A 25,037-nucleotide genomic window follows, 5' to 3' on the forward strand; every position below is an offset into this window, starting at 1 on the left:
GAGGTTAAATGACTTGTCAAAGGTGACAATGTCAGTGGCAAGGCTGGGTCATGAATTCAAGTCACCCGGCTGCTGGTCACCTGCTCTCCCGAGAAAATGATGCATTTTCCTGTAACTCAGAATAATCCAAAAATTATCTTAGTGCAAGGAGCAAAGTAAAATAAAAGAAGAATCTTATTTTTATTCTTTAAAATGGATTACCTCTTATTTATTTAAAAATCTTATTTAAACACATGTCTAGAGATGTATTCTTGTAAGAGTAGAAAATCCCAGTGTCCGCAACTAAGCAAACTGAAAAATTATGTTAACCTTGGCCTGGTGGTGCAGTGGCTAAAGCACTTGGTTGCTAACCAAAGCATCAGCAGCTGCAGTTCAAACCCATCAGCCACTGCTGAGGAGAAAGGTGTGCCAATCTGTTTCCGAAAGATTTACTGCCTTTGTAGTCTGAATGTGCCAAAGAATAAAGCAAAGTTACTGTCATTAAAGAAGAAAAAAAAAAAAAAGCTTTTGCCCTTTTAAGATTTACCTCTATGGGACCAAATAGACAACAGCAGCTTGAAAGGTTGGATAGGAACCTTAGGGGGCTTTGAGTTTATGTTAATGGTGGAGGGACAACTCAGAAAAGGACGGTGAGAATACTTGTAATCAATGTCACTGAACTGCACGTGGAGGAACTTGAACTGGTGTATGGTTTGCTGTGTATATTCTCAGCAACAACAAAATAGGTAAAATTAAAAAAAAGATTTTCCGCCTTGGAAACCTTATGGGGAAGTTCTACTCTGTCTTATAAAGTCACTATATGTTGAAATCAACCAGACAGCAACATGTTTGGTTTTTCGGGGTTTTTTTTTTTTTTTCCCTGACAAATTTCAATTTATAAAGTTAAGCCAGATCAAATACAGATACAAATTATTCAATGTCAAATGCACTGGACATGAATTAAATTTTGCATATTCTCATTTGTAACTCCATACTGATGCTAATAGTTACTGATGCTAAATGTTACTAATAGTGCAACATTCCAAACACCCCCTAGATCGCCTGTGAAGAAAGACCACCCAGCATGCAGAGAATTACTCAGCAAGTATTGCAAAACCGTTTGGTGTTTGTTAAGGCCAAGCACGTGTCCTAGCTTAAAGTTCCACTTCATGAGATCAGTACAAGCTTCATTAGCCCAAAATGTGACAGAAATTTTCAACTAACTCCTTCATGGATAATTTATTCAATAAACGCCCAGCTTTTCTCATAGCACTTGGCTAGATGCTGGAGAAGAACAGGAGATAAATTTGAAACACACAGATACCATTTACAGGGCACCGGCTGGGAGCCAGACATGCTTTACAAACATTACCAAGTAATCTTCACATAGCCCTACCGCTACCATCGCATGCTATCTACTACATTTCAACTCATGGTGACCTCATCTGTGTTAGAGTAGAACTGTGCTACAGAGGGTTTTCAATGGCTGACTTTTCAGAAGTAGACCTCCAGGCATTTCTTCCAAGAAACCACCAACCTTTCAGTTAACTTAACCATTTGCACCACCTAGGGATATCTAGGAGAGACATATTATGATCCTCATTTTACAGAAGAGAAAAGCCTAACCAAAGTTAGTAGAAAGCAGAGCTTTGGAATCTCTGCAATCTCATAAAAAAATTCTAACCTGAGGGAGGCGGGGGCAAGATGGCAGAATAGCCAGAAGGTTTTGGCGATCCCTCTTACAACAAAGACCGGAAAAAACAAGTGAAACGGTTACGTTTATGACAAGCTAGGAGCCCTGAACATCAAAGGTAAAGTTAGAAAACGGACTGACCAGTGGAGAGAGTGCAAGACAATTCAGAAGAGGAGAGAAGTTGCTCGACCTGAATCGCCGAGATCCCTCAGGTACCATTCCTGGGAGTGGCTGTGGTGCACTGGCGGTAGCGTTCAGCTGCAGCTTCCTCAGAGAGAAGCAGCCAGCTGCACAGCCTACACTCACCTCCAGAACCAGAGAAGAACAGCGCTCTCAGCAAAAGCTAAGCACTTGCATATATTTTACCGTGCCCCCAGCCCCCAAGCCAGTTTCGATGGCTGTTGATTTCCCTGGGCCTAAGACAGACCCTGTTTAGCATCTGGAGCCATCCATCTGGCCTTAGAGTAGAAATAAATTCAAAACTGAGGTAAAAGATGTTTGCCAGCTCAACTAACTGGGGGAGCTCAGGACAAAAGCAGCTTCTGTCCAAGCATAAATGGTCCATGGACATTGAATACCTTTCCCCCTGCATGAACCTGTGTGGTCCTATTTCAGGAGAATAGGCACTTGTTCGCAGACTGAAACCATTGCAGCTGTGCAGTGAAGGGATGGGTGTTTGATATTTGACACCTCTTCGCCTACTAAACAGGGTTCTGACCTACCCACATCAGGGGCATAAGGACTGGTGGCTCCACTCCGGTCACCCAGCCACCTGCGGCAGGGGTCCAAGGATGACTAGTGCCTCCCAGCCCTTACAGACAAGAGCACTGTGTGCCCATGATCCATTTGTAGAACCTACCCACCTGTAAGCTCTAGGGAACAGGGGCATGCTTTCCTCACAGACATTTGGGGGACAGTTTTCAGCCCCCTGCCATGTTCAGAGTGTGACCCCCTGCTGCAACGAGATACCAGTACCTACACCAATAACCCCTGCCCCTCTAAGACTGTAGGACAGGGCCTGTACCACACACTTGATCAGCTACCTGGACACCTGAGCTGAATTCAAACAAGATAAGTGAATGGACTCCTAGGCTCATATACCTGATAACAGCTCTAGCCATTTGATGACAGGACATCAGAGCTTCAAAGGTGAAAATAATCAAGCTAGCTAACTCAACCAACCCATTTGGGCATATCAAAACAAAACAAAGCAAGAACCTAGGATACAGTAAGCAAACATAAAATAAACTAATACAATAACTTATACATGGGTCAGAGTCAACAGTCAATATCAAGTCCCATAAATAAACTGACCATAATCGCCTCCACAAGCTCTCAAAACAAAGAATCAAGGGATCTTCTGAATGAAGGTGTCTTTCTGGAATTACCAGATGCATAATTCAAAAAATTAACATACAGAACTCTTGAAGACATCAGGAAGGAAATTAGGAAGGAGATCAGGTAATATGCAGAACAAGCCAAGAAACACAGATAAAGTAGCTGAATAAATTAAAAAGATTATTCAAGAACATAATGCAAAATTTAATAAGCTGCAAGAATCCACAGAGAGACAGCAATCAGAAATTCAGAAGATTAACAAAAAAAATTACAGAAGTACACAACTCCATAGAAAGTCAGAGGAGCGGAACTGAGCAAGTGAAAGGCAGAACTGGTGACCTTGAAGATGAAGCACTTGGCACCAATATATTTGAAGAAAAACCAGAGAAAAGAATTTTAAAAAATGAAGACACCTTAAGAACCATGTGGGACTCTATCAAGAGAAATAACCTACAAGTGATTGGACTATCAGAACAGGGAGGGGCAACAGAAAATACAGAGGGAATTGCTGAAGATTTGTTAGCAGAAAACTTCCATGATACCATGAAAGATGAGAAGATATCTATCCAAGATGCTCATCAAACTCCACATAAGGGAGATCTTAAAAGAAAGTCACCAAGACATAATCAAACTTGCCAAAACCAAAGATAAAGAGAGAATTTTAAGAGCAGCTAGGGATAAACGAGAAATCACCTACAAAGAAGAGTCAATAAGAATAAGCTTGGAGTACTCAGCAGAAACAATGCAGGCAAGGAGGCAATGGGATGACTTACATAAAGCACTGAATGAAAAAAGTTCCAGCCAAGAATCACATATCCAGCAAAACTGTCTCTCAAATATGAGGGTGAAATTAGGACATTCCAGATAAACAGATGTTTAGGGAATTTGTAAAAACCAAACCAAAACTACAAGAAATACTAAAAGGAGTTCTTTGGTTAGAAGGTCAGTAATATCAGGTATCAACCTAAGACTAGAACACTGGACAGAACAATCAGATGTCAGCCCAGACAGAGAAATGACAAATAAATCAAGATTAAAAAATGCTCACAACAGGGAAACAGCAATCTTGTTATATAAAAGAAGACAACATTACAGCAATAAAGAGGGACTAAGAAATGTAGACACAGATCTTTCATATGGAGAGGAAGACAATCAGATACAAAAGTTAGGTTTAAACTTAGAAAAACAGGGGTAATAATTAAGGTAACCACAAAGGAGAGTATCCTACTCCTCAAAATAAAATACAAGGAAAAAATAGAGACTCAGCAGAAACAAAATCAACAACAACAAATAAGAGAAAAAGACAATATATAAAGATAAACTACTCAGCACAAAAAATTAAGTGGGGAAAAGAAACTGTCAACAACACAGAACGATACACAGGAAACCCTAAAGAATTCTCAAGAAAACTGCTGAAACTAATATGAGAGTTAACTAGAGTATCAGGATACAAGATGTTGTTGTTGTTGTTATTAGGTGCCACCGAGAGGGCTCCGACTCATAGCGACCCTATGCACAACAGAACGAAACACTGCCTGGTCCTGCGCCATCCTTACCATCGTTGTTATGCTTCAGCCCATTGTTGCAGCCACTATGTCAATTCACCTCGTTTAGGGTCTTCCTCTTTTCTGCTGACCCTGTACTTTGCCAAGCATGATGTCCTTCTCCAGAGACTGATCCCTCATGACAACATGTCCAAACTATGTAAGACGCAGTCTCGCCATCCTTGCCTCCAAGGAGCATTCTGGTTGTACTTCTTCTAAGACAGATTTATTCGTTCTTCTGGCAGTCCATGGTATGTATATTCAACATTCTTCGCCGACACCACAATTCAAAGGCATCAATTCTTCTTCGATCTTCCTCATTCATTGTCTAGCTTTCACATGCATACGGTGCAACTGAAAATACCACGGCTTGGGTCAGGCGCACCTTAGTCTTCAAGGTGACATCTTTGCTCCTCAACACTTTAAAGAGGTCCTTTGCAGCAGATTTACCCAACGCAACGTGTTTTGATTTCTTGATTGCTCCTTCCATGGCTGTTGATTCTGGATCCAAGTAAAATGAAATCCTCCACAACTTCAATCTTTTCTCCGTTTATCATGATGTTGTTTATTGGTCCAGTTGTGAGGATTTTTGTTTTCTCTATGTTGAGGTGCAATGCATACTGAAGACTGTGATCTTTGATCTTCATTAATAAGTGCTTCAAATCCTCTTCACTTTCAGCAAGCAAAGTTGTGTAATCTGCATAACACAGGTTGTTAATGACTCTTCCACCAATCCTGATGCCCCATTCTTCTTCATATAGTCCAGCTTCTTGGATTATTTGTTCAGCATACAGACTGAATAGGTATGGTGAAAGAATACAACCCTGACACACACCTTTCCTGATTTTAAACCAATCAGTATCCCCTTGTTCTGTCCGAACAACTGCCTCCTGATCTATGTAAAGGTTCCTCATGAGCACAATTAAGTGTTCTGGAATTCCCATTCTTTGCACTGTTATCCGTAATTTGTTATGATCCACGCAGTCGAATGCCTCTGCATAGTCAATAAAACACAGGTAAACATCCTTCTGGTATTCTCTGCTTTCAGCCAGGATCCACCTGACATCAGCAATGATATCCTTAGTTCCACATCCTCTTCTGAAACGAGCCTGAATTTCTGGCAGTTCCCTGTCAATATACTGCTGCAGCTGTTTTCGAATGATCTTCAGTAAAATTTTGCTTGCGTGTGATATTACTGATATTGTTCTGTAATTTCCACATTCGGTTGATCACCTTTCTTGGGAATAGGCATAGATATGGATCTCTTCCAGTCAGTTGGCCAGGAAGCTGTCTTCCATATTTCTTGGCATAGACAAGTGAGCACCTCCAGCGCTGCATCTGTTTGTTGAAACATCTCAACTGATATTCCATCAATTCCTGGAGCCCTGTTTTTCGCCAATGCCTTCAGAGCAGCTTGGACTTCTTCCTTCAGTATCATCGGTTTCTGATCATATGCTACCTCTTGAAATGGTTGAGCATCGACTAATTCTTTTTGGTATAATGACTCTGTGTATTCCTTCCACCTTCTTTTGATGCTTCCTGCATCATTTAATATTTTCCCCATAGAATCCTTCACGAGATAAACATACAAGAATCAGTTGCACTCCTCTAAACCAACAAAAAAGAACATCGAGAAGGAAATCACCAAATCGATACCATTTATAGTAGCCCCCAAGAAGATAAAATACTTAGGAATAAACCTTACCAGAGATGTAAAAGAAATATACAAAGAAAACTACAAGACACTACAGTACGAAACCAAAAGAGACCTACATAAGTGGAAAAACATACCTTGCTCATGGATAGGAAGACTTAACATTGTAAAAATATCTATTCTACCAAAAGTGATCTATAGATACAATGCAATTCTGATTCAAATTCCAACAACATTTTTTAATGAGATGGAGAAACTAATCACCAACTTCATATGCAAGGGAAAGAGGCCCCAGATAAGTAAAGCATTACCGAAAAAGAACACAGTGGAAGGCCTCACTCTACCTGATTTTAGAACGCATTATACCGCCACAGTAGTCAATAGAGCCTAGTACTGGTACAACAACACACAGTCCAGTGGAACAGAATTCAGAAGCCAGACATGAATCTATCCACGTACGAGCAGCTGATATTTGACAAAAGCCCAAAGTCAGTTAAATGGGGAAAAGATAGTCTGTTTAACAAATGATGCTGGTATAACTGGATATCCATCTGCAAAAAAATGAAAACAAGACCCATACCTCACTCCATGCACAAAAACAAACTCAAAATGGATCAAAGACCTAAATATAAAATCTAAAACCATAAATATCATGGAAAAAAAAATAGGGAAACACTAGGAGCCCTAATACATGGCATAAACAGTATACAAAACATTAGAAACAATGCAGAAGAGAAACTAGATAACTGGGAGCTCCTAAAAATCAAACACCTATGCTCATCCAAAGACTTCTCCAAAAGAGTAAAAAGTTTACCTACAGACTGGGAAAAGTTTTTAGCTATGACATTTCTGATCAGGGCCTGATCTCTTAAACCTACATGATACTGCAAAAACTCAACTAGAAAAAGACAACCCAACTAAAAAATGGGCAAAGGATATGAACAGGCACTTCACTAAAGAAGACATTCAGGTAGCTAACAGATATACGAGGAAATGCTCCCGATCATTAGCCATTAGAGAAACGCAAATCAAAACTAAAATGAGATTCCAACTCACTCCAACAAGGCTGGCATTAATCCAGAAAACACAAAATACTAAATGTTGGAGAGGTTGTGTAAAGATTGGAACAGTTATACACTGCTGGTGGGAATGTAAAATGGTATAACCACTGTGGAAATCGACTTGGCATTTCCTTAAAAAACTAGAAATAGAATTACCATATGATGCAGCAATCTCACTCCTTGGAATATATCCTAGACAATTAAGAGCCTTTACACCAACAGATATATGCACACCCATGTTCACCGCAGCACTGTTTACAAGAGGAAAAACATGGAAGCAACCAAGATGCCCATCAATGGATGAATAGATAAATAAATGATAGCATATTCACACAACGGAAAACTACACGTTGAGAAAAGAACAATGATGAATCACGTGAAACATTTCATAACATGGAGGAATCTGGAAGGCATTATGCTGAGTGAAATTAGTCAGTTGCAAAAGGACAAATATTGTACAAGACCACTATTATAATAACTGGAGAAATAGTTTAAACAGAGAAGAAAATATTCTTTGATTGTTACAAGACGGGGGAGGGACGGAGAGGGGTTTTCACTAATTACATAGTAGATAAGAATTATTTTAGGTGAAGGGAAAGACAACACAATAGGTCAGCATAATTGGACTAAACTAAAAGCAAAGAAGTTTCCTGAATAAACTGAATGCTTTGAAGGCCAGTGAAGTGGGGGGGTGAACGGTTTGGGGACCATGGTTTCAGGGGACATCTAAGTCAATTAGCATAATTAAATCTATTAGGAAAACATTCTGCATCCCACTTTGGAGAGTCATTTCTGGGGTCTTAAATGCTAGCATGCGGCCATCTAAGATGCATCAATGGGTCTCAACCCACCTGGAACAAAGAGAATGAAGAACACCAAAGACACAAGGTAATTTTGAGCCCAAGAGACAGAAAGTACCACATAAACCAGAGATTACATCAGCCTGATTCCAGAAGAACTAGATGGTGCCCAGCTACAACCCATGACTGCCCTGACAGGGAACACAATAGAGAACCCCTGAGGGAGCAGGAGAACAGTGGGATGCAGATCCCAAATTCTTGTAAAAAAAAGACCAGGCTTAATGGTCTGACTGAGACTAAAAGGACCCCGGAAGTCGTGGTCCCCAGACCTTCTGTTAGCCCAAGACAGGAACCATTCCCAAAGCCAACTCTTCAGACAGGGATTGGACTGTACTATGGGATAGAAAATGGTACTGGTGAAGAGTGAGCTTCTTGGATCAAGTAGACACATGAGACTATGTGGACATCTCCTGTCTGGAGAGGAGATGAGAGGGCAGAGGGAGTCAGAAGCTGGCCAAAAGGACATGAAAATAGAGAGTGGAGGGAAGGAGTGTGCTGTCTCAGTAGGGGGAGAGCAATTAGAAGTATATAGCAAGGTGTATATAAACTTTTGTAAGACAGTAACTTGATTTGGAAACTTTCACTTAAAGCATAATAAAAATCTTTTAAAAAATTGTTTGGTTTTTGCTATAAGCTATTTGTAACCATTTGATTTAAACATTGCATATCTTACTTTATAATAAGTAAAATACATTTTGCTTAAAATCACTAAAAAAAAATTCTAACCTGAGTCTGCCAGCCTCCCACCTTTGTGTCTATCACACTCCTCTGCACTTCTTCAGGGAATTTTAGGAGCACTGCACACCATTCTGGAAAGCAGTTTATCATCTTACACTCAGATTTGATATATCTCCACACTGCAGAGGAATCTAGACTCTACAACAACCCTAAGAAGAAAACTAGTGTCTAAATCTACCTAGAACTAAAAGAGAAAGCAGGACTCCATGTTTAAAGCATTTATAGCCTTTGGGTCTGTAAGATGGAGGAAGGGGTCTTAATATGTCTCACAGAGTTGCTTTTGAGACACTGAGATGATTCAATAACATAAAGCACCAAGAATGGTGCGTCATACATTGTAAGTGCTCAATAAAAGTCAGCTACTGCTTTCAAAATCACCATAATTCTCCAGTAATAAACATTTCTTAAAGTTTCATCCTCAGGATACAGCTTCAAAGGAAAAAAATGCCACACGGCCAATCATGTTCATTATGAAGGGATCTATAACCATAAAAAAAATTTTTATCCAAATGTACTATTATTCAGCAATTAAATTATAAATTCTTAAAACTGCTCAGAAATATGAAAAATGTTTAATAGATTAAAATACTGTGATGGTTAAGGATATATGTCAACTTGGTTGGGCCATGATTCTCAGTGGTTTGATAGTAGTATGATGTTGTGATCACTTTGAGGATAAATTTGATATTATGTGATCACCTCCATGATGGAATCCGCTATGAGCAGTCAATCGGTTGAAAGGGAGTTTCCTTGGGCATGTGGCCTGTATTGAATATAAGTGGATATTCTGGCAAGGCTTGTGGGCTTTTGCTCATTCTGGATCCTACAGCTGGCTCTTGTTCATCTGACCTCCAGTTCTTGGGACTTGAGCTAGCAGCTTACTTACAGTCTTGCCTACCTATCTGGGGTTTCATCAATCTTCTCAACCTGTGAGCAAGAGCCCTGCTCTCCAACCAGACAATCTTGGGTTCACCAGCCCCTGCAGCAATGTGAATCAGGAGAAGCCTCTATCCTGACCCATGGACTTGGGACATTCCAGCCTCTACAACTGTGGAGCCATTTCCTTGATATAAATCTCTCTCTCTCTACATATATACATATAAACACACACACATGTGTTTATACGCTTTACTGTTTTGCTTCTCTAGGGAACCCAGCCTCAGACAGATACTGAATCCAAAACAGGAGTTAACACTACAACAACAACTACATAAAACTCTATGCAAATAATCGAAGACTATATTGCAAGGAAGTAGCCCTGGTGGCACAGTGGTTAAGTGACTGGCTGCTAACCAAAAGGTCAGCTGTTCGAACCACCAAGCACTCCATAGGAGAAAGATGTGGCAGTCTGCTTGCATGAAGATTACAGCCTTGGAAACCCTATGGGGCAGTTCTACTCTGCCCTATAAGGTCACTATGAGTTGGAATCAACTCGACTGCTATGAATATATTGCAAGGCAAAAAAAAATGAAACTAGCTGTTAGGATGGTAAGATTACTGATCATTTGTTTTCTTTTTTAAAGTTCCCTTAGTATTGCTTTTATATACTTAAATGGGAATCTGTAGGAAAATGAAATGAATTCTGAGTCTATAGTACATATACTACTGTGCAATAATAAAGACAACATATCCCCTCCACAGGACTATGTGGGTTTGTGCTCTTCCCCCAGAGTCCCTCACAACAAGCCACTGAAAACAACATGCCGGTCATAAATTAGGCTCCTAGACTAAAATGCTTCAAGATGGCTTAATAATGTAGCCGAAGTATTAACTTTAAGAGTAAAAGAATCAAAGAAAAGAACTGAATCTCTTTTACTTTAATTCTTTGACCATCGTCTAACCACCTAGCAATGTTTCCTAAAGTGTGGTCCCAGGACCACCTACATTAGACTCACACAAGATTCTTTTCAAAATGCAGACTCCTATCACCACAACTCCCCAAGCCTACAGAATCGACATCTCTGGGAGAAGCTCAGTGTTGACCTTTTGAAAAAAACTTGCCAGGTGGTTTTTATGCCACACAAATTTTAAGAAACACTGCTCCACAAGCATACTAATCAGGTAAGATAAACAGCATTTAACATTTTTGGAGAAACAGGCAAAACGGTAACTCTGGATTGGTGAATCGACTACTTCCTAATGACTGACAATCACCAGCTCAAACAAGCCAAGCTGTGGGGATCACAGGTACAAGAGGTAGATACCTTGCAAATTCCTGTTCTCTTTTGCCTTACCTGTGACCCTTTCCAGGGAGTAATTTTGCACATTTATCAAGAACCTTAAAATATCTACATCCTTTGCCCCAAATGTTTCACTAATAAGAATTTTTATGATAAGAATAATCAAGGGTGCATGAAAGGTTTGAGGCAAAAACATCGGGGGCAGTATTATTAATGCTCATATCTGCCATTTCTTTATAACCTGCTCTACAGCTGGCACTCCTGGGTGCTTTACATACAGTATTTCTCTCCTGCAATCAAGAGGATTGATGCTTTTATCCCCATTTTAGAGACAGGGAGATTGAGGTTCAAAGACGTTATTAACTGGCCCCAGGCTACACAGAGGCTGAATCCAGGGATCTGAATCCAGGGCAGTCTGAATACAAAAAGTAGACTTCCCACTGCCTGGTCACCTAGAAATGCATTAAATATTGGAATATTTAAACAAAGCAAGATATATTGGGTGAATATTACATAACTGTTTATAAGTGGAAAAGATGGCAGATGTGGTCAGAGTTTTGAATTTAAGTCACCGGAGAGTGGGAGCCATATCTATCTTGTTTTTGTCTGTATCCCACAGGCAAACACTGCCGCTGGCATATGATAGGGACTCAAGAAAAATGCACTGCAAAAAAGCAGGAAAAAATTATCAAAATGTTATTAGTTGTTATCGCTGGATTCTGGACTCACAGATAACTTTTGGTTCTTTTTTACACCTGTTTATACTTTCAAGTATTCTATGACAAATTTTGATTAATTTTTTAAAGGCAAAAGCTGCAATGGCTAATTTTCAAATCCTGTGTTTAACCACCTTCCTATGTAAGGGATGTGGTTATGCTCCAAATCAACTCAACGTGTAGACTAATATATGGTTTATCTTATTCACTATAACAGAAAAATTTCAGCTAGAAAGCAAGCATTATCTTTTCATATCCCAGCATCATAAATGGGAACAGGGTTTAATAGTTGTTACCAATGTAAATGATTTCCTCACCTACAGTTACTAATAGCTTAGAAAAACAGTTGCTGTCAAGTCAATTCTGACTCACGGTGACCCCACATGTTTCAGAGTAGAACTGCAATGCCACAGGGCTTTCAACAGTCATTTCAACTGGTTTTTCACAGTGTTTCAATGAGCACATTTCTTTTTGAAACAGACTGCCAGGCCCTTCTTCTGAGGTGCCTCTGGGTAGAGAACCAGCATCCTTTCAGTTATTAGCTGAGCACTTAACCATCTGCACCACTCAGGGACTACTGGTGACTTCGTAAGTAGGAAAAGGATTTATAAATGTATAATATCCACAGAATGTTTCTACTGATACTTCTGTGCATTCTGGATACTTTTCCAAATGCCAGTACCGCAAAGACGAAAAGGCTAATGTGGCGGCTTTCGCAGCAGAACAGCAAGGGTTTACTGCTTAAGATCATCACCACACACAGCAAACGCCATCATAAATTAGCACTAAAGTTGTGTCTCATCCTTGGTAGTTTATTAAGCATTTTACATAAAGAAATCTGTATGGTCACTATTACCCAATGCATTTTTTTAAAAAAAAACTAGATTTTAAAATAAATTGAATATACTATGGATAAGCCAACTGGTGCATTTTATTAGCTCATCATTCCGAACAATTTCAAACAGCAAAACGTGGCACAAACCTGATGACAATTCTATTATCAAACTGCCTCCAAGATGACTTCACCTTCTCAATAAACTCTGGCTTTGTTGGCCAGATTATACTCAAGTGACCACTCTACTAAAAGCCAGAAGGGCAGAAACATGACATTATGGATATGTTCCCGCAAATTATGTTGGAATCCTAACACCTGTACCTGTGGATGTAATCCTATCAGAAACAGGGTTTTCTTTGTTATGTTAATTTGATCATACCTGAGTAGGATGGGCTCTACATCGAATCACTCCTAAGTTATAAAAAGAGCAGAATGGACACAGAGACACACACAGGGGGAAGAGGAAGACAGATGACAAAGACAGATGTGTCTACAAAGACTGCTGGCAGCTACCAGAAGCTGAAGAGACAAGGGCCTCCTCCTAGAGCTATACCTGGAATTCAGACTTCTAGCCACCTAAACTGTGAGAAAATAAATTTCTGCTCTTTAAAGCCACCCGTTTGTGGTGTTCGAGCTATGGCAGCACTAGGTAACTAAGACACATGACCTACACTGAACCTCGCAATTCTAAAACAAGTTTGAGACGGGTAGTAGGGGAAGGGAGGGAGGAGAAAAAGAGTATCTTAGAGTAATAAAAGGTAAAATGGGCATTTGTGTTGTATCATGTAATCTTCAATGAAAAAAATACAACATCGAGAAAAAGATAGATACAGAACTTAGTGGTCCCAGGTCCTGTTTCTAAAAGGAGCAACAAGAAGAAAACAGCTCTAGGTAAGCAAAGGTGTTACCTCTTTGGGATTTAGGTTTATTGCTGGATTATACCAAGAAAGAAATTCCACCTATTTTAAACCCTGATGGCACAGTGAGTAAGAGCTATAGCTACTATCCAAAAGGTCAGCAGTTCAAATCCACCAGGAGCTCCTTAGAAACCCCATGAGGCAGTTCTACTCTGTCCATTAGAGTCACTATGAGTCGAAATTGACTCAATGGCAATGGCAGCTGGTAGAACACTACCAAATAATGTAACTTTTTAAGGATTATCAATATAGGCCAAGGTCTTGGATATAAGTAAGCTTTTGCCTCAGTTACAACTTAGAATTTTGGGTCACAACATACCTTTGCTTTGCCTACTGTCAGGAAGTTATGAGTTGCATCACCCAACATCCATTCCCACCCCTTCTTCCTTGCCATCCCTACCAGGGAGGCTGGGAAAGATGATACATTCCCAGAGTCTCTTGTACTAAAGACTGGACAAAGAAATACAGACGGAAGTCTTGGGAGGGAGACTGTATTGTCAGATAAAAAGGCAAAGTCCTGATAAACTGCTTTTTGTTCATCCCCCTTTTCCCTGCATAGATAAAGATGCATCGCAAGGCAATGCAACAGCTATATTGCAACTACGAAACCAAAAGCCACAGGCTGAGGATGGAGAAGATGAAGAGGTGAAAAGAAGACGCTCGGCTCCTTTATGCCCCTGAGCAGCTAGGACACTTAGCCCCAGACCTCTTATTAGGTGAGAAGGATAAACCTCTGGCTTACTAAAGCCACTGTGCGTTGGGTTTTCTGTTGGTGCAGGCAAAGACATTCCTGCCTGCTAACATCATCAATATGACAAATCTCTCTAGCTATGTTTTAACTTTCTCGTAACTTATCAATGATCAACTCAGCCAAAACCCCACAAGTCTTCGTAGAGATGAGACTTGCTGAGCACTTACTACACTTCCTGAGCACAGGGCTTTAACACCTGCCGCATCTCATCCTCACATGACTCCATGAGAGGTGAAGGTGTCCGATGGCAAAGCCTGGGCTCTTTACCGCTAAGCTACACAACCTCTGATGTATTTTAATTTAGTCTATAAAGCAATTTTAATCATTGATTCCACTCTCTGACTTAACTACAACCGTCCTAACAAACTTTCTCATTTGAGGGAGACTTCCTAAAAATTAAATCTCAATTCTCCAAAAGAGTCCACATTGCAGTTTAACAACAATCAAAAAAAATGGCAATCACTTGTTTTCTAGTGTTTTGAACTCTTTAACCACCGAGTCGGACAATGCTGCTGCTGCTGCTGAACTAACAAATACTCAACCCCATGTGCCTGGCACTGGGCTAAGTAAGCACTCTACACCCATTGCCTCATTCAGGGCTGACGACAACCCCTTAAAGTGGGACTATTATTATCCCCATTTTGCAGGTGAGCAAACAGAACAGCAAGTACAGGCACAGAGTATTCTTTGAAAAAGCTTCTTTCTAGACACCAACGAACAGCTCCAGTTCACAACAAATAGAAGGGAGATTAATTGATTTTGCTGCCAGTGTTAAGCAAAAACACCAGGCGAGATTGGTTCAGGATTGTCCAAAGCAATTACAGCTAAAAAAGGATGAAAAGCACTCCCAACCTGAGCAAAATCTAGAATTCCACACTACCACCTAAGAGACCTTTTGTCAGGGTGTACTCACCCACCATTACAAGGGGCAAAACATTCAACATCCTGTAAACTACTAGGAATACCAATAACATTTAGATTGCTGTGAGCGTTCCTTAAACATAAGATCATTTATTTTCCAATATCCTTATTTTCACTTTAAATATAAGAATGTATACCTTAAATATTACATCATGCATTACAATTTATAATAAAACCAACCAAACCCAGTGCCATCAAGTCAATTCTAACTCATCGCGACCCTACAGGACAGAGTAGAACTGCCCCATAGAGTTTCCAAGGAGCGCTTGGAGGATTTGAACTGCCGACCTCTTGGTTAGCAGCTGTAGCACTTAACCACTACGCCACCAGGGTTTCCCAAATCAGAAGACAATCTTCAATTAAGTTTGCTGATATCAAAGAGATAACAGTATTGCTCCTCTTGCTTTTTAGTCAATGATGCGTGATGATCTCCCTTTTGGTGACTAGTTCTGCCACTCCAGCAAGTGGGAGTAAATGATGGCAGTTATGCCTAGCATTGTAAAATTGCAACATGGTTTTTAAAGTGTTCAGCAGCAATATCATAAAAGCCCACAAGATGTCAACCTCAATTCATAAAAATAGGTCATTTTCCTCCCGGTAACCCTCCCTATTTAACTTCTTCTGCTAAGACTCAAGGAATTCAGAACTCTAAAAATGCATATGCTTCCAAATTTTGTGCAGCAATTCTTAATTTTATGGCACACATATATGTTTTTCCAGGTAAAAAGAAAACTAAGTATGCATATGCAAATCCCATGTTTGTCCCCTCAGCACTCTGGCGAACACCAAGACAGTACCTTTGACTCATATGACCTGCTTACTTTCTTATGTGGAAACCCTGGTGGCATAGTGGTTAAGAGCTACAGCTGCTAACCAAAAGGTCAGCAGTTCAAATCCACCAGGCGCTCCCTGGAAACCCTGTTGGACAGTTCTACTCTGTCCAATAGGGTTGTTATGAGTCAGAATCAACTCGATGGCAACGAGTTTGGGTTGGTTTGCTTTCTTACGTCTCCTAGCTCTTTCCCTATACCCCTTTCCTCCCTCTTTACACGCAATAACTCACATTTAATTGATTTAAGTGAATCAACAACATAACCTCACATGAATCATGTAATCTAAATTTTGTCAACATTAAATATAGAAATTTAAAATAATATTTCTTATATCATTATACAGTGCTGTCTGTGGTATCCATTCCAAGGCTGACTATATCCTTCTAAAACCTAAAGTTGAAAATAAATACCATTTACAGAAATTGGAACCCTCCACACTGGCGAGATTATAAAATGGCACAGCCACTCTGGAAAACAGTTTGGTGGGTACTCAAAAAATTAAACGTAGAATTACCATATGATCCAGCAATTCCATTCCTAGGTATATACCCAAAAGAACTGAAAGCAGGAATGCAAACAGACACTTGCACACCAATGTTCACTGCAGCATTATTCACAATAGCTGAAAGGCAGCAACAACCTAAATGTCCACCAACAGGTAAATGAATAAACAAAAAGTGGTGTACATATATACACACACACACACACACACACACACACAATGGAATACTACTCGGCCATAAAGAGACATCGAGTCCTGACACATGATACAAACACAGGCGAACCCTGAAAACATTCTGCTGAGTGAAATAAATCAGACACAAAAGTACAAATACTATATGACCTCATTTATATGAAGTATCTGCAATAGGCAAACGTATAGAAGCCAGTTTCTTAGCGGTTAGCAGGGGCGCAGGGAGGGGGAAAGGGGAAGTCACTGCGTAGGGGGTCCTGAGCTTCTATTAAGGGTGACAGAAAATTTGAAAATGGATCAACATAACGTCACGGAATTACACATGTAAAAAAATGTTGAAATGGCATATGTTTTGTCAGACATATCTTTTTACCACAATAAAAAAATGCACATTTACAAAGGTGTTGACTAATAAAACTGATGATCTTAATTTAGACTCCAAGAAAAATGTCAGGTAACCTGCATGGCTGTTTCAAAACAATTAAAACACGAAAAACTAGTCATTTAATTATTCTTTCTCTACATTTTCTTGACATTATATGATTTATGATATGTGCATCAAAATGATTTGGGGGGAAGGAAGAGGATGTGGGATTCATGAAACAAAACTGATTATGATCATTGTTGAAGCTCTGCAATGGGTCTATGGGGGATTACCATTCTCTCCACTTTTCTACAAGCTGGAATTTTCCATATTTAAAAAAAAAAAACATACACACAAATAAAGGGTATTTCATTTATTTGACCACTACCCTACTGCCCATATTTTAACCTCACTGAATTTTTGGTCCATTGCATAGCAGAATTTCTCTACTAATAAAAATACAACCCATTAAAGATTAACTTGCCCCCAGGACAGTCTCTCTGGAAACAAATTCCAAGCATTATAATCACCAATTTGCACTGTTTGACTTAGAGGCAGACAACCTTATTTATCCTGAATTAACTTGGAAACTTCCACATAGTTTAAGGTGACTGTAAAAAGAAAAATGGCAAATCCACATTGAAAATAATCAGAAACCCAACCAAGCAAACACAGACTTTATTTACTTGGCACTTTTCTAATGAAAAGAATGCGTAACAATAAAAGAATATGTTGACCAGCCACCATTCTCTACTTCAGTTATTATCTATCTCACCTCTACAATTATGAAATCTTTTAAATCTGGGATGATTGAAAATTCTTTTGTTCCCTAAATCAAGTTTATACTACATATTAGAAACTGGTAGGCACTGAAAAACCTTTTAAATCCATGATGTAGTATTTACTACTAAAAATAATTATTTTAAAAGCAATTAATATTTACTGAGCTCTTATCCCTTACCAAACACATTAATGAATTCAGCTTCATAGGTATTATCTCTGTCAACTCTCACAAAACCCAACGAGAAAAGTATTAATACTGACACCATTTTACAGATGAACAAACTGAGGCAGAGAGAGACCCAGGAACTTCCCCAATCTCACACAGGGATTTCAACCCAGGTCTGGGTGATCTCAGTACTCACTATAACCACCTGGCATAAAGCAATGAAGCTCATGAATATGTTTGACTCAGGAAACTGGTCTTATCCCTTCAAACATGGTGGTCCTACATAATTTGACACTGGGAAGCGTGCATCATAAAATGCCCTGATATACTGTGCATTGGATTCTACTGTTAAACTGTGCAACATTTACTTTCCTAGGACTACTTCACGTGCAGGTGATTTGGGAAAGTTAACGAAAGCACTATGTTCAATAAAGAATGCCTGGGGCTGAAAAGTGAATGAATATTACATTATATATAGATGGTTGGAGAAAAAATGTTAACTCTGTTAAGACTTTCCGTAAAATAAACTTAATCATTGCAGAACTATTTTGAATCACATCATCTCAAAATATCCCTACTAGGGAAGATAGGTTTCATTCATTCAAAACAAACAAACAAAAACCTACTTCTAAAGCACATGGACTTCCCAGAAGCCAGTGCCACTGCCATTACTTGCCGTTACCCCAAACTCATACAGAAAACAAACTGGAATCGTGTTGAAAAGGATAGGTTTGCGCTCTACCTGTTCAATCCAAATAATGTCACAACAACATTTTTCTAACATCAATTTAATATTTTGTTTTATCATCAGAAGAAACTAGAAAAATGCCATGGGACAACTCAAATAAATACGATGAGTTACTGAAATGTAACGGGGCCTTTAATTTCTAAAAGCACCTTGTAATATTGTTATTTGAACAGTTTATCACAAAGTTACACGATTTGAAAAGAAAAGAGAGAGGACATGGAAGAGACAGACACGGCAATCATTAGGGACGTTTACCAACAAAAATAAGCAACAAAGGAGGCAAGAAGGCAGCACATCCAAAAAAAAAAAAACGCATGCCAAACGCTCCTGATATTTGTTTCCACCAAGTTATCGTTTTGGAAAACATGTTGTTCTGTCTTAAAATAACCTGCTTAATTGTTTTAAAAAGCCACTGCATTTCCAAAGAGAGCTAAATCGCTCCCATACTGCGATGCACTGATTGATAAAGTCAAATAAGTTATGCATATAGCCACAAAACAAAGTTTGGAAAGCGCCAATCCTCCCACGATATACGGACGCTAGCTCTCCTCTGAATGAACCCTCCCCAAACGCCCTTAGTGAAGCCAATGCCTGGTGCTCTCCTCTTATTTGAAGAATGACAGTCATTCAAACTATCTCATTTCTCTCTTTGGATGAGGGAAACGAACCATACCGGTGGCTTGTAATTAACATTTTTTAAGGAAGGTCAAAATGACCTTGGACATTCACGTGGAGAAATTCAATCCTCACATTATAAATGAGAGTCTGTGCCCAGTTCGGTATCGTCAAAGCTGTTCTGCCACTGGGAAAGTCCCAGAGAAACTACAGAGTTAAAACAAAACTAAAAAACTCCAACTTGTGAAAGGCAGTAGACATCCACAGTACAGGAAGACTTTTATGAAAGTGTAACTCAATATGTTTTATAAGCCTGTCAGAAAATGAACACACACTGTCCTCAAACACAGCAGCACTGCCGTGACACAATCCCCACGCTTTGGCTGCTCACTCCAGCCCTGGCCCCTCTTACTCCAGAGGGGCGGAGGGAGCTCCTGTCTTAAGCCCTGACATCTGCAAAGCGTTTCCCAATAGCGAGACAAGGCTCCTCAGCTGGAGGAAGTGGATACTGACAAGGAGGAGAGTTAAACACACAAAAACACAGAGGAAGAGCTAGAATTCGAGGCTGTTAGGGAGAAGAGAGTCATGCATACTCTGAGCAGTTAGAGTAGGTCTAGATGGCACACCCAGGTGTCCCGGCTAAAGTTGGCATCTCCACAGTCCAGAACGCAACTTGGGCGCGTCTGAACAGACTCGACTTCAGCTTTTCTGAAGCTGGTCAAGTTAAAACAAGGCTCCCGCGGCCTCGAGACCTGAGAGGCGTGGAAGGGTGGAGAGCCCCGTGGGGTCTCCATTCCCTGGATGTCCTCCGAGTCCCAGCTGGCTCCGCGGAGGAAGGGACTTGGGAGCCGAGTCAGCTGTGAGCTAGAGTAACGGCGCTGGGAGCGGGGCGGGGATGTCCGGGAAGGAGTTCGGGCTCAGTCGGGAGTCTGAGGACGCGGGGGATGCCTACCTTGTAACATGGCCTCAAGTTTCTTCCTGTCCACGCGGAAGCGCTCCTCACTCCACTCCGGGCTGTGCAAGGGCGCCCCGGCGACCAGGTCGTCCTCGGAGCCGGGCATAGGCGAGTCGGTGCTGCGCTCGCTGTTGGAGCCCGGGTCCGACTGCGCCGCCAGATAGCTGGTCTCGCCCTGGGCGGCCATGGTGGGCGCGCAGCGCTCGGGCTCCGGCTGCGGCCGCCGCTCTGCCTTCGCCGCCGCCTCCGCTCGCCGGCCGGACTCGACTGGCTCCCCGCGCCGCGGCGCTAGCTCGTCCCCCCGCAGCCGCCGACGCCGCCGCCAACGCCGCCGCCACGGAGCCCCGGGCGCATCCCAGCCCCGGGCGCCGCCCACGCCGCCCGCCGCCCCGGGTCCCGGCCCCGGTCCCGGGCCAGTGGCTGCGCCGCCCCCCGCCAGCAACGCCCGCGCGGAGTGAGCGCGCCGCGCCGCCTGCGCCTCCATCCGCAGGGCCCGGCGTCCCCTCCCCGTTCGCCGCCCCTGCAGCCGCGCGCTCATTGGCCGGACCGGCCCACGGGGAGCCGGGGCCGGCGGGCGGACGCGCGGGCGGGCGGCCCTTGGCGCTCACACACACTCGCGCACACACACCACGTACGCACTACCACTTTCCTGCGCTTAAGCGTACAGATTCCGTCCCCCACCCATAAGCTCATCGATCTCTTACATACACACGCCAAGTTCAAGCACAGCACACTTCTGAACGCACACGAAGTGCACACACAGTTCCTCATCCACACGCGCACCACGTACACACTACCGCTTTCCTGTACTTACTCCTACCGGTCTCATCCTCCGCACATACTGTCATAGTTCTCCTTCAAACACAGACACTCACCAAGTTCAAGCAACAGAACAGAGCTCCTGAAGGCACATGAAGAGCACGCACAATTCCCCTTCTATTTGCCTAAACATCCTACACCCTAAAACTCACAGCCCGGTCCGTCCCAAGTTTGAAACGAGTGAAAGGAGAGAGGAAACGCTTGTGGGAGAAACCATGTCCATCCTCCCGAACAGTGCCATGGTCATTGTTTGCAAGCAGTTTATTTCTCCACCAAAGGCTCAGACCCGCTAGCTCTCCTCTCTATCCCAAGAGCAAAGTGATTAGCAGCTGTGCATGAGGTGACAAGAGACTTACACTTTTTACTCTGAAAGAAGATTTTTTTTTCCTTGAATAGGGTGAGTAGAGAGTCGTTTTCTATGTGATTCTCAAGGAATGGAGTCAGGAGAGTTTTTTTTTTTTTTTTTTTTTTTTAAGCAAGGGAAGAGACAGCTCCAAGACATAGAACGACAACTATCTGAGTCCAGCTGCCAGCTGAACTGGGCTGTCTTACCAGGGACTGAGGGCTCTTCTCTGTTTTTAAGGTCAGCCCTAGTGGCACAGTGGTTAAGACCTCAGCTGCTAACCAAAAGGTCGGCAGTTGGAATCCACCATCCACTCCTTGGAAACCCTTTGGGGCAGTTCTACTTTGTCCTATGGGTTGCTATGAGTTGGAATCAACTCACTGGCAACGGATTCGGGCTTTGGTTCGCACAACGCACCAAACACCAAATCCACTGCGGTGGAGTCGATTGCGATTGTGGTCCCTAAATGAACCCTTGCTCAGCCCACCTACTGCCTCTCTCAAACTTGAATTTGAAGAGTGAGTTAAGGTAAGACTCTTGCACCAGGCATGCCCTTGGAACTCTGATTTCCCAGTTCATACTGATATAGACCTTCTTTTGTTTTATGACTAAAAACATAAAGTTTTGTTTTGTTTTTACCCTTAGGAGAGAGGAGCAGGTACAGCAGTTTGTCACTATGCCACAGAGGGAGGCTGACTGACTTACATGTGGGACAAGCCATAAGTAACCTTAGTATCATTGGCATGAGCCCGTGAATAATTAGGTAATATGTTTAAGGTAAACGGACATTCTTTTAGGTTCAGTAGTCAGCGAACAAGAATTGACTCTGTGCTGGGAACTGTAATGTAATTCACAGATGAGGAAACCAGGATTCTGGGAAGTTAAGTGGCTTGACTAAGGTCACACAGCAGTTGACAGGGGATTTAACCCAGGTCTATTTGTCTGACACATCATCCCCACAAAACCGTACCTTGTGGAGCAGAGAACCCCTGTACTGCCTCTTGAAGTACTAGTTTAACTTCCCTTGTTCCCCACCACCTGTTCCTTCTCTGAACTTATTATGATGCAAGGCACTGATTTAAGCACCAAAGTGGGTTATCAAGGAGCATGCCCACTGCATATCTTCAGTGAAGTTTACATCTTTTCATCTTTCTCTTCCAGGAAATATTCATTGGAAACTCACTATGTGTCAGGCATTGTGTTAGGCTCAAGAGAGTGAGCAAAGACAGACAACGATCCCTATGTTCGTGGTGCTCACATTCTAGTGAAACACATAGAATACTGACACCCCTCCCTCCCAAAAGTCACTTAGATAAATATAAAATTGAACCTATAGTAAGCATTACAAATAAGAGGCTCGAGATATGCAAAAACCTATAATGGGGTAAGTGGATCCAGATAGGGAAGTCAGGGGAGTCTTCTCAGAGAAAATGACTCTGAAGCTGAGAACAGGAGCTTGAGAAGAAGTTAACTGAGCAAGAGGAGGAAGGGGAGAGCCATTCCTGCAAATGATCATTTGTTCATAACAACATCCCTGAAGGTAGATATTATAATTATCCCCATTTTAAAGTTGAGGAAACTGAGGCAGAGAGAGGTAAAATGACCCGCCCAAAGTTACTCAACTAAGTAAGTGGTAGAATCAAGATTTGAACCCCAGCAATCTCTCTTGAAGATTAGACTTCAAATACTTTACACTTAGCCACTAAGCTGTATGAGCTCTCAAGAGGATTAGCGCAAGCAAAGGCCCTGCAGCCTTCCTTCCTCCAGTGGAGGAACTAACAGAAGACCAGCACCAACAAGAAATGAGATGGTTAAAAGCTATGGCTGCTAACCAAAAGGCTGGCAGTTCAAATCCAGCAGGCACTCCTTGAAAACTCTATGAGGCAGTTCTACTCTGCCCTGTAGGGTTGTGTGAGTCAGAATCAACTCGACAGCAGTGGGGTTTTTTGTATAGGCCAGTTTAAGGAGTTTTTATCTTTACCCTTAGAACAAAAGGAAGCCAGGTAAGAGGCTTTAAGCAAAGGATGATGTAATTAAATCTGCTTTTTGAAAGGACAACTATAGCTATATTGTGGACAACAGATTGAGGGGCAGGGATAGAAGTAGTCAAACCAATGAAGAGACTATCTGGGAAATTCAGATAATAGATGCTAATAAGCCTACCTAGAGGAGCCCTGGTGGCACAGTAGCTAAGTGCTTGGCTGTTAACAAAAGTCAGTGGTTCAAATCCACCAGCAGCTCTGTGGGAGAAAGATGTGGCAGTCTGCTTCTGTAAAGATTTACAGCCTTGAAAACCCTATGGAGCAGTTATACTCTCTCCTATAGGGTTGCTATGACTTGGATCGACTCCGCGGTGGTGGGTTTGGTTTTTGGAAGCCTGCCTAGGCAGGAAAGATGAAGACATGAGAGAATTTGAGAAATCCTCTCTAATTGATGATGGATCGGTTATGGGGTGAAGAGGGAAATGTCAAAATGACTCTAGAGTTCTAGTTAACATAATTGGAAAGAAAAAGGTGCCATTAACTGAAGTAGAGGACACTACATTGGAGAAAAGATCATGAGGTTGAGTTGGGCATATTCAGTTTGAGATACCACTGAGACCTCCACGAATAAATGCCATGTAAGCAATTGGATATATGGGGCTGAAGCTCAGAAGAGAGATCTTTACTAGAGATAAAAATGTGTTATATCTTTGTTTGTAGGCAGTAATTCTACTAGTCATATGGATAGGATTGTCTAGAGAAAAAGAGAAGAAAAGGAACCAAGGAAAATGCCTTTCACAAATTCCAACATCTAGTGGTCAAATAGAAGATAATGTGATGAGAAAGGAGATAGAGCAATGAGAGAAGGAAGGAGAAAAAAGTTTTGTCACGTAAGCCCAGGAAAAAGACTATTTCAAAAAAGAAAGTGTGATCATCTTTGTACAATAAAAGAAGTCAAAACTTTTGATGGAGGTCACTGGAACCTTAGCAAGAAAGCAAAAATGTGGAGTGATTGAGGAGTGAACGTAAGTAATAAAATGAAGAATAAAGACAACTCTGGGAGATGTCTGGCTGAGAAGGGGAGGAAAACACAAAAGGTTAAGGATTACGTGGGTATAGAGAGGGCTGCTTTTGGTTCTTTGTTTAGTTGGCTGGCCAGTAGTTAGGACGATTGGTTTAACTGGTAAGTTTTGAGCCTGGTTAAAAGTCATTGGAATATCCCATTGATAGAAGTCAAGTATACAAGAAAAAAAAGAGGAAGAGTCAATATTTAGGGTCTTGTGAAAGTGTGTAGAATAGATTGCAAGACACCAACAGAGGAGAAATAGCTTATTGAGGTGAACAGGATAGGGTTTACACCTGGAGTTCTGCCAAATGGATACAGCACCAAAAACTAGAAGGTAATGGAGCAATACCTTCAAAATTCTGATGGAAAATAATTCCCAATGTAGATGTTTATACCTGGCCAAGCTGTCAATCAAACATGACCATAAAATTCATTCTCAGAGAATGAAAGATCTCAAAAAAATCTACTTTCCTTACATCATG

At 41.4% G+C, this 25,037-nt stretch overlaps 1 protein-coding gene across 2 annotated transcripts in view; it reads right to left on the reverse strand.

Moving 5' to 3' along the window:
- Positions 1-20,734, reverse strand: part of BICC1 (BicC family RNA binding protein 1) — a 341,517-nt gene extending 320,783 nt beyond the window's left edge. The window contains exon 1 of one of the 2 annotated variants that reach the window (XM_049855570.1): positions 20,343-20,733. In XM_049855570.1, the coding sequence (XP_049711527.1) occupies positions 20,343-20,532 (190 nt within the window). In that variant the 5' untranslated portion in view covers positions 20,533-20,733. Of the gene's footprint in view, positions 1-20,342 lie in introns of both variants that reach the window. The other variant, XM_049855571.1, reaches the window with a different exon arrangement.
- Between the last annotated feature and the right edge of the window lie 4,303 nt (positions 20,735-25,037).

The sequence above is a fragment of the Elephas maximus genome, chromosome 16, assembly GCF_024166365.1.
Source record: "Elephas maximus indicus isolate mEleMax1 chromosome 16, mEleMax1 primary haplotype, whole genome shotgun sequence".
In the NCBI taxonomy this organism is placed as follows: Eukaryota; Metazoa; Chordata; class Mammalia; order Proboscidea; family Elephantidae; genus Elephas; species Elephas maximus.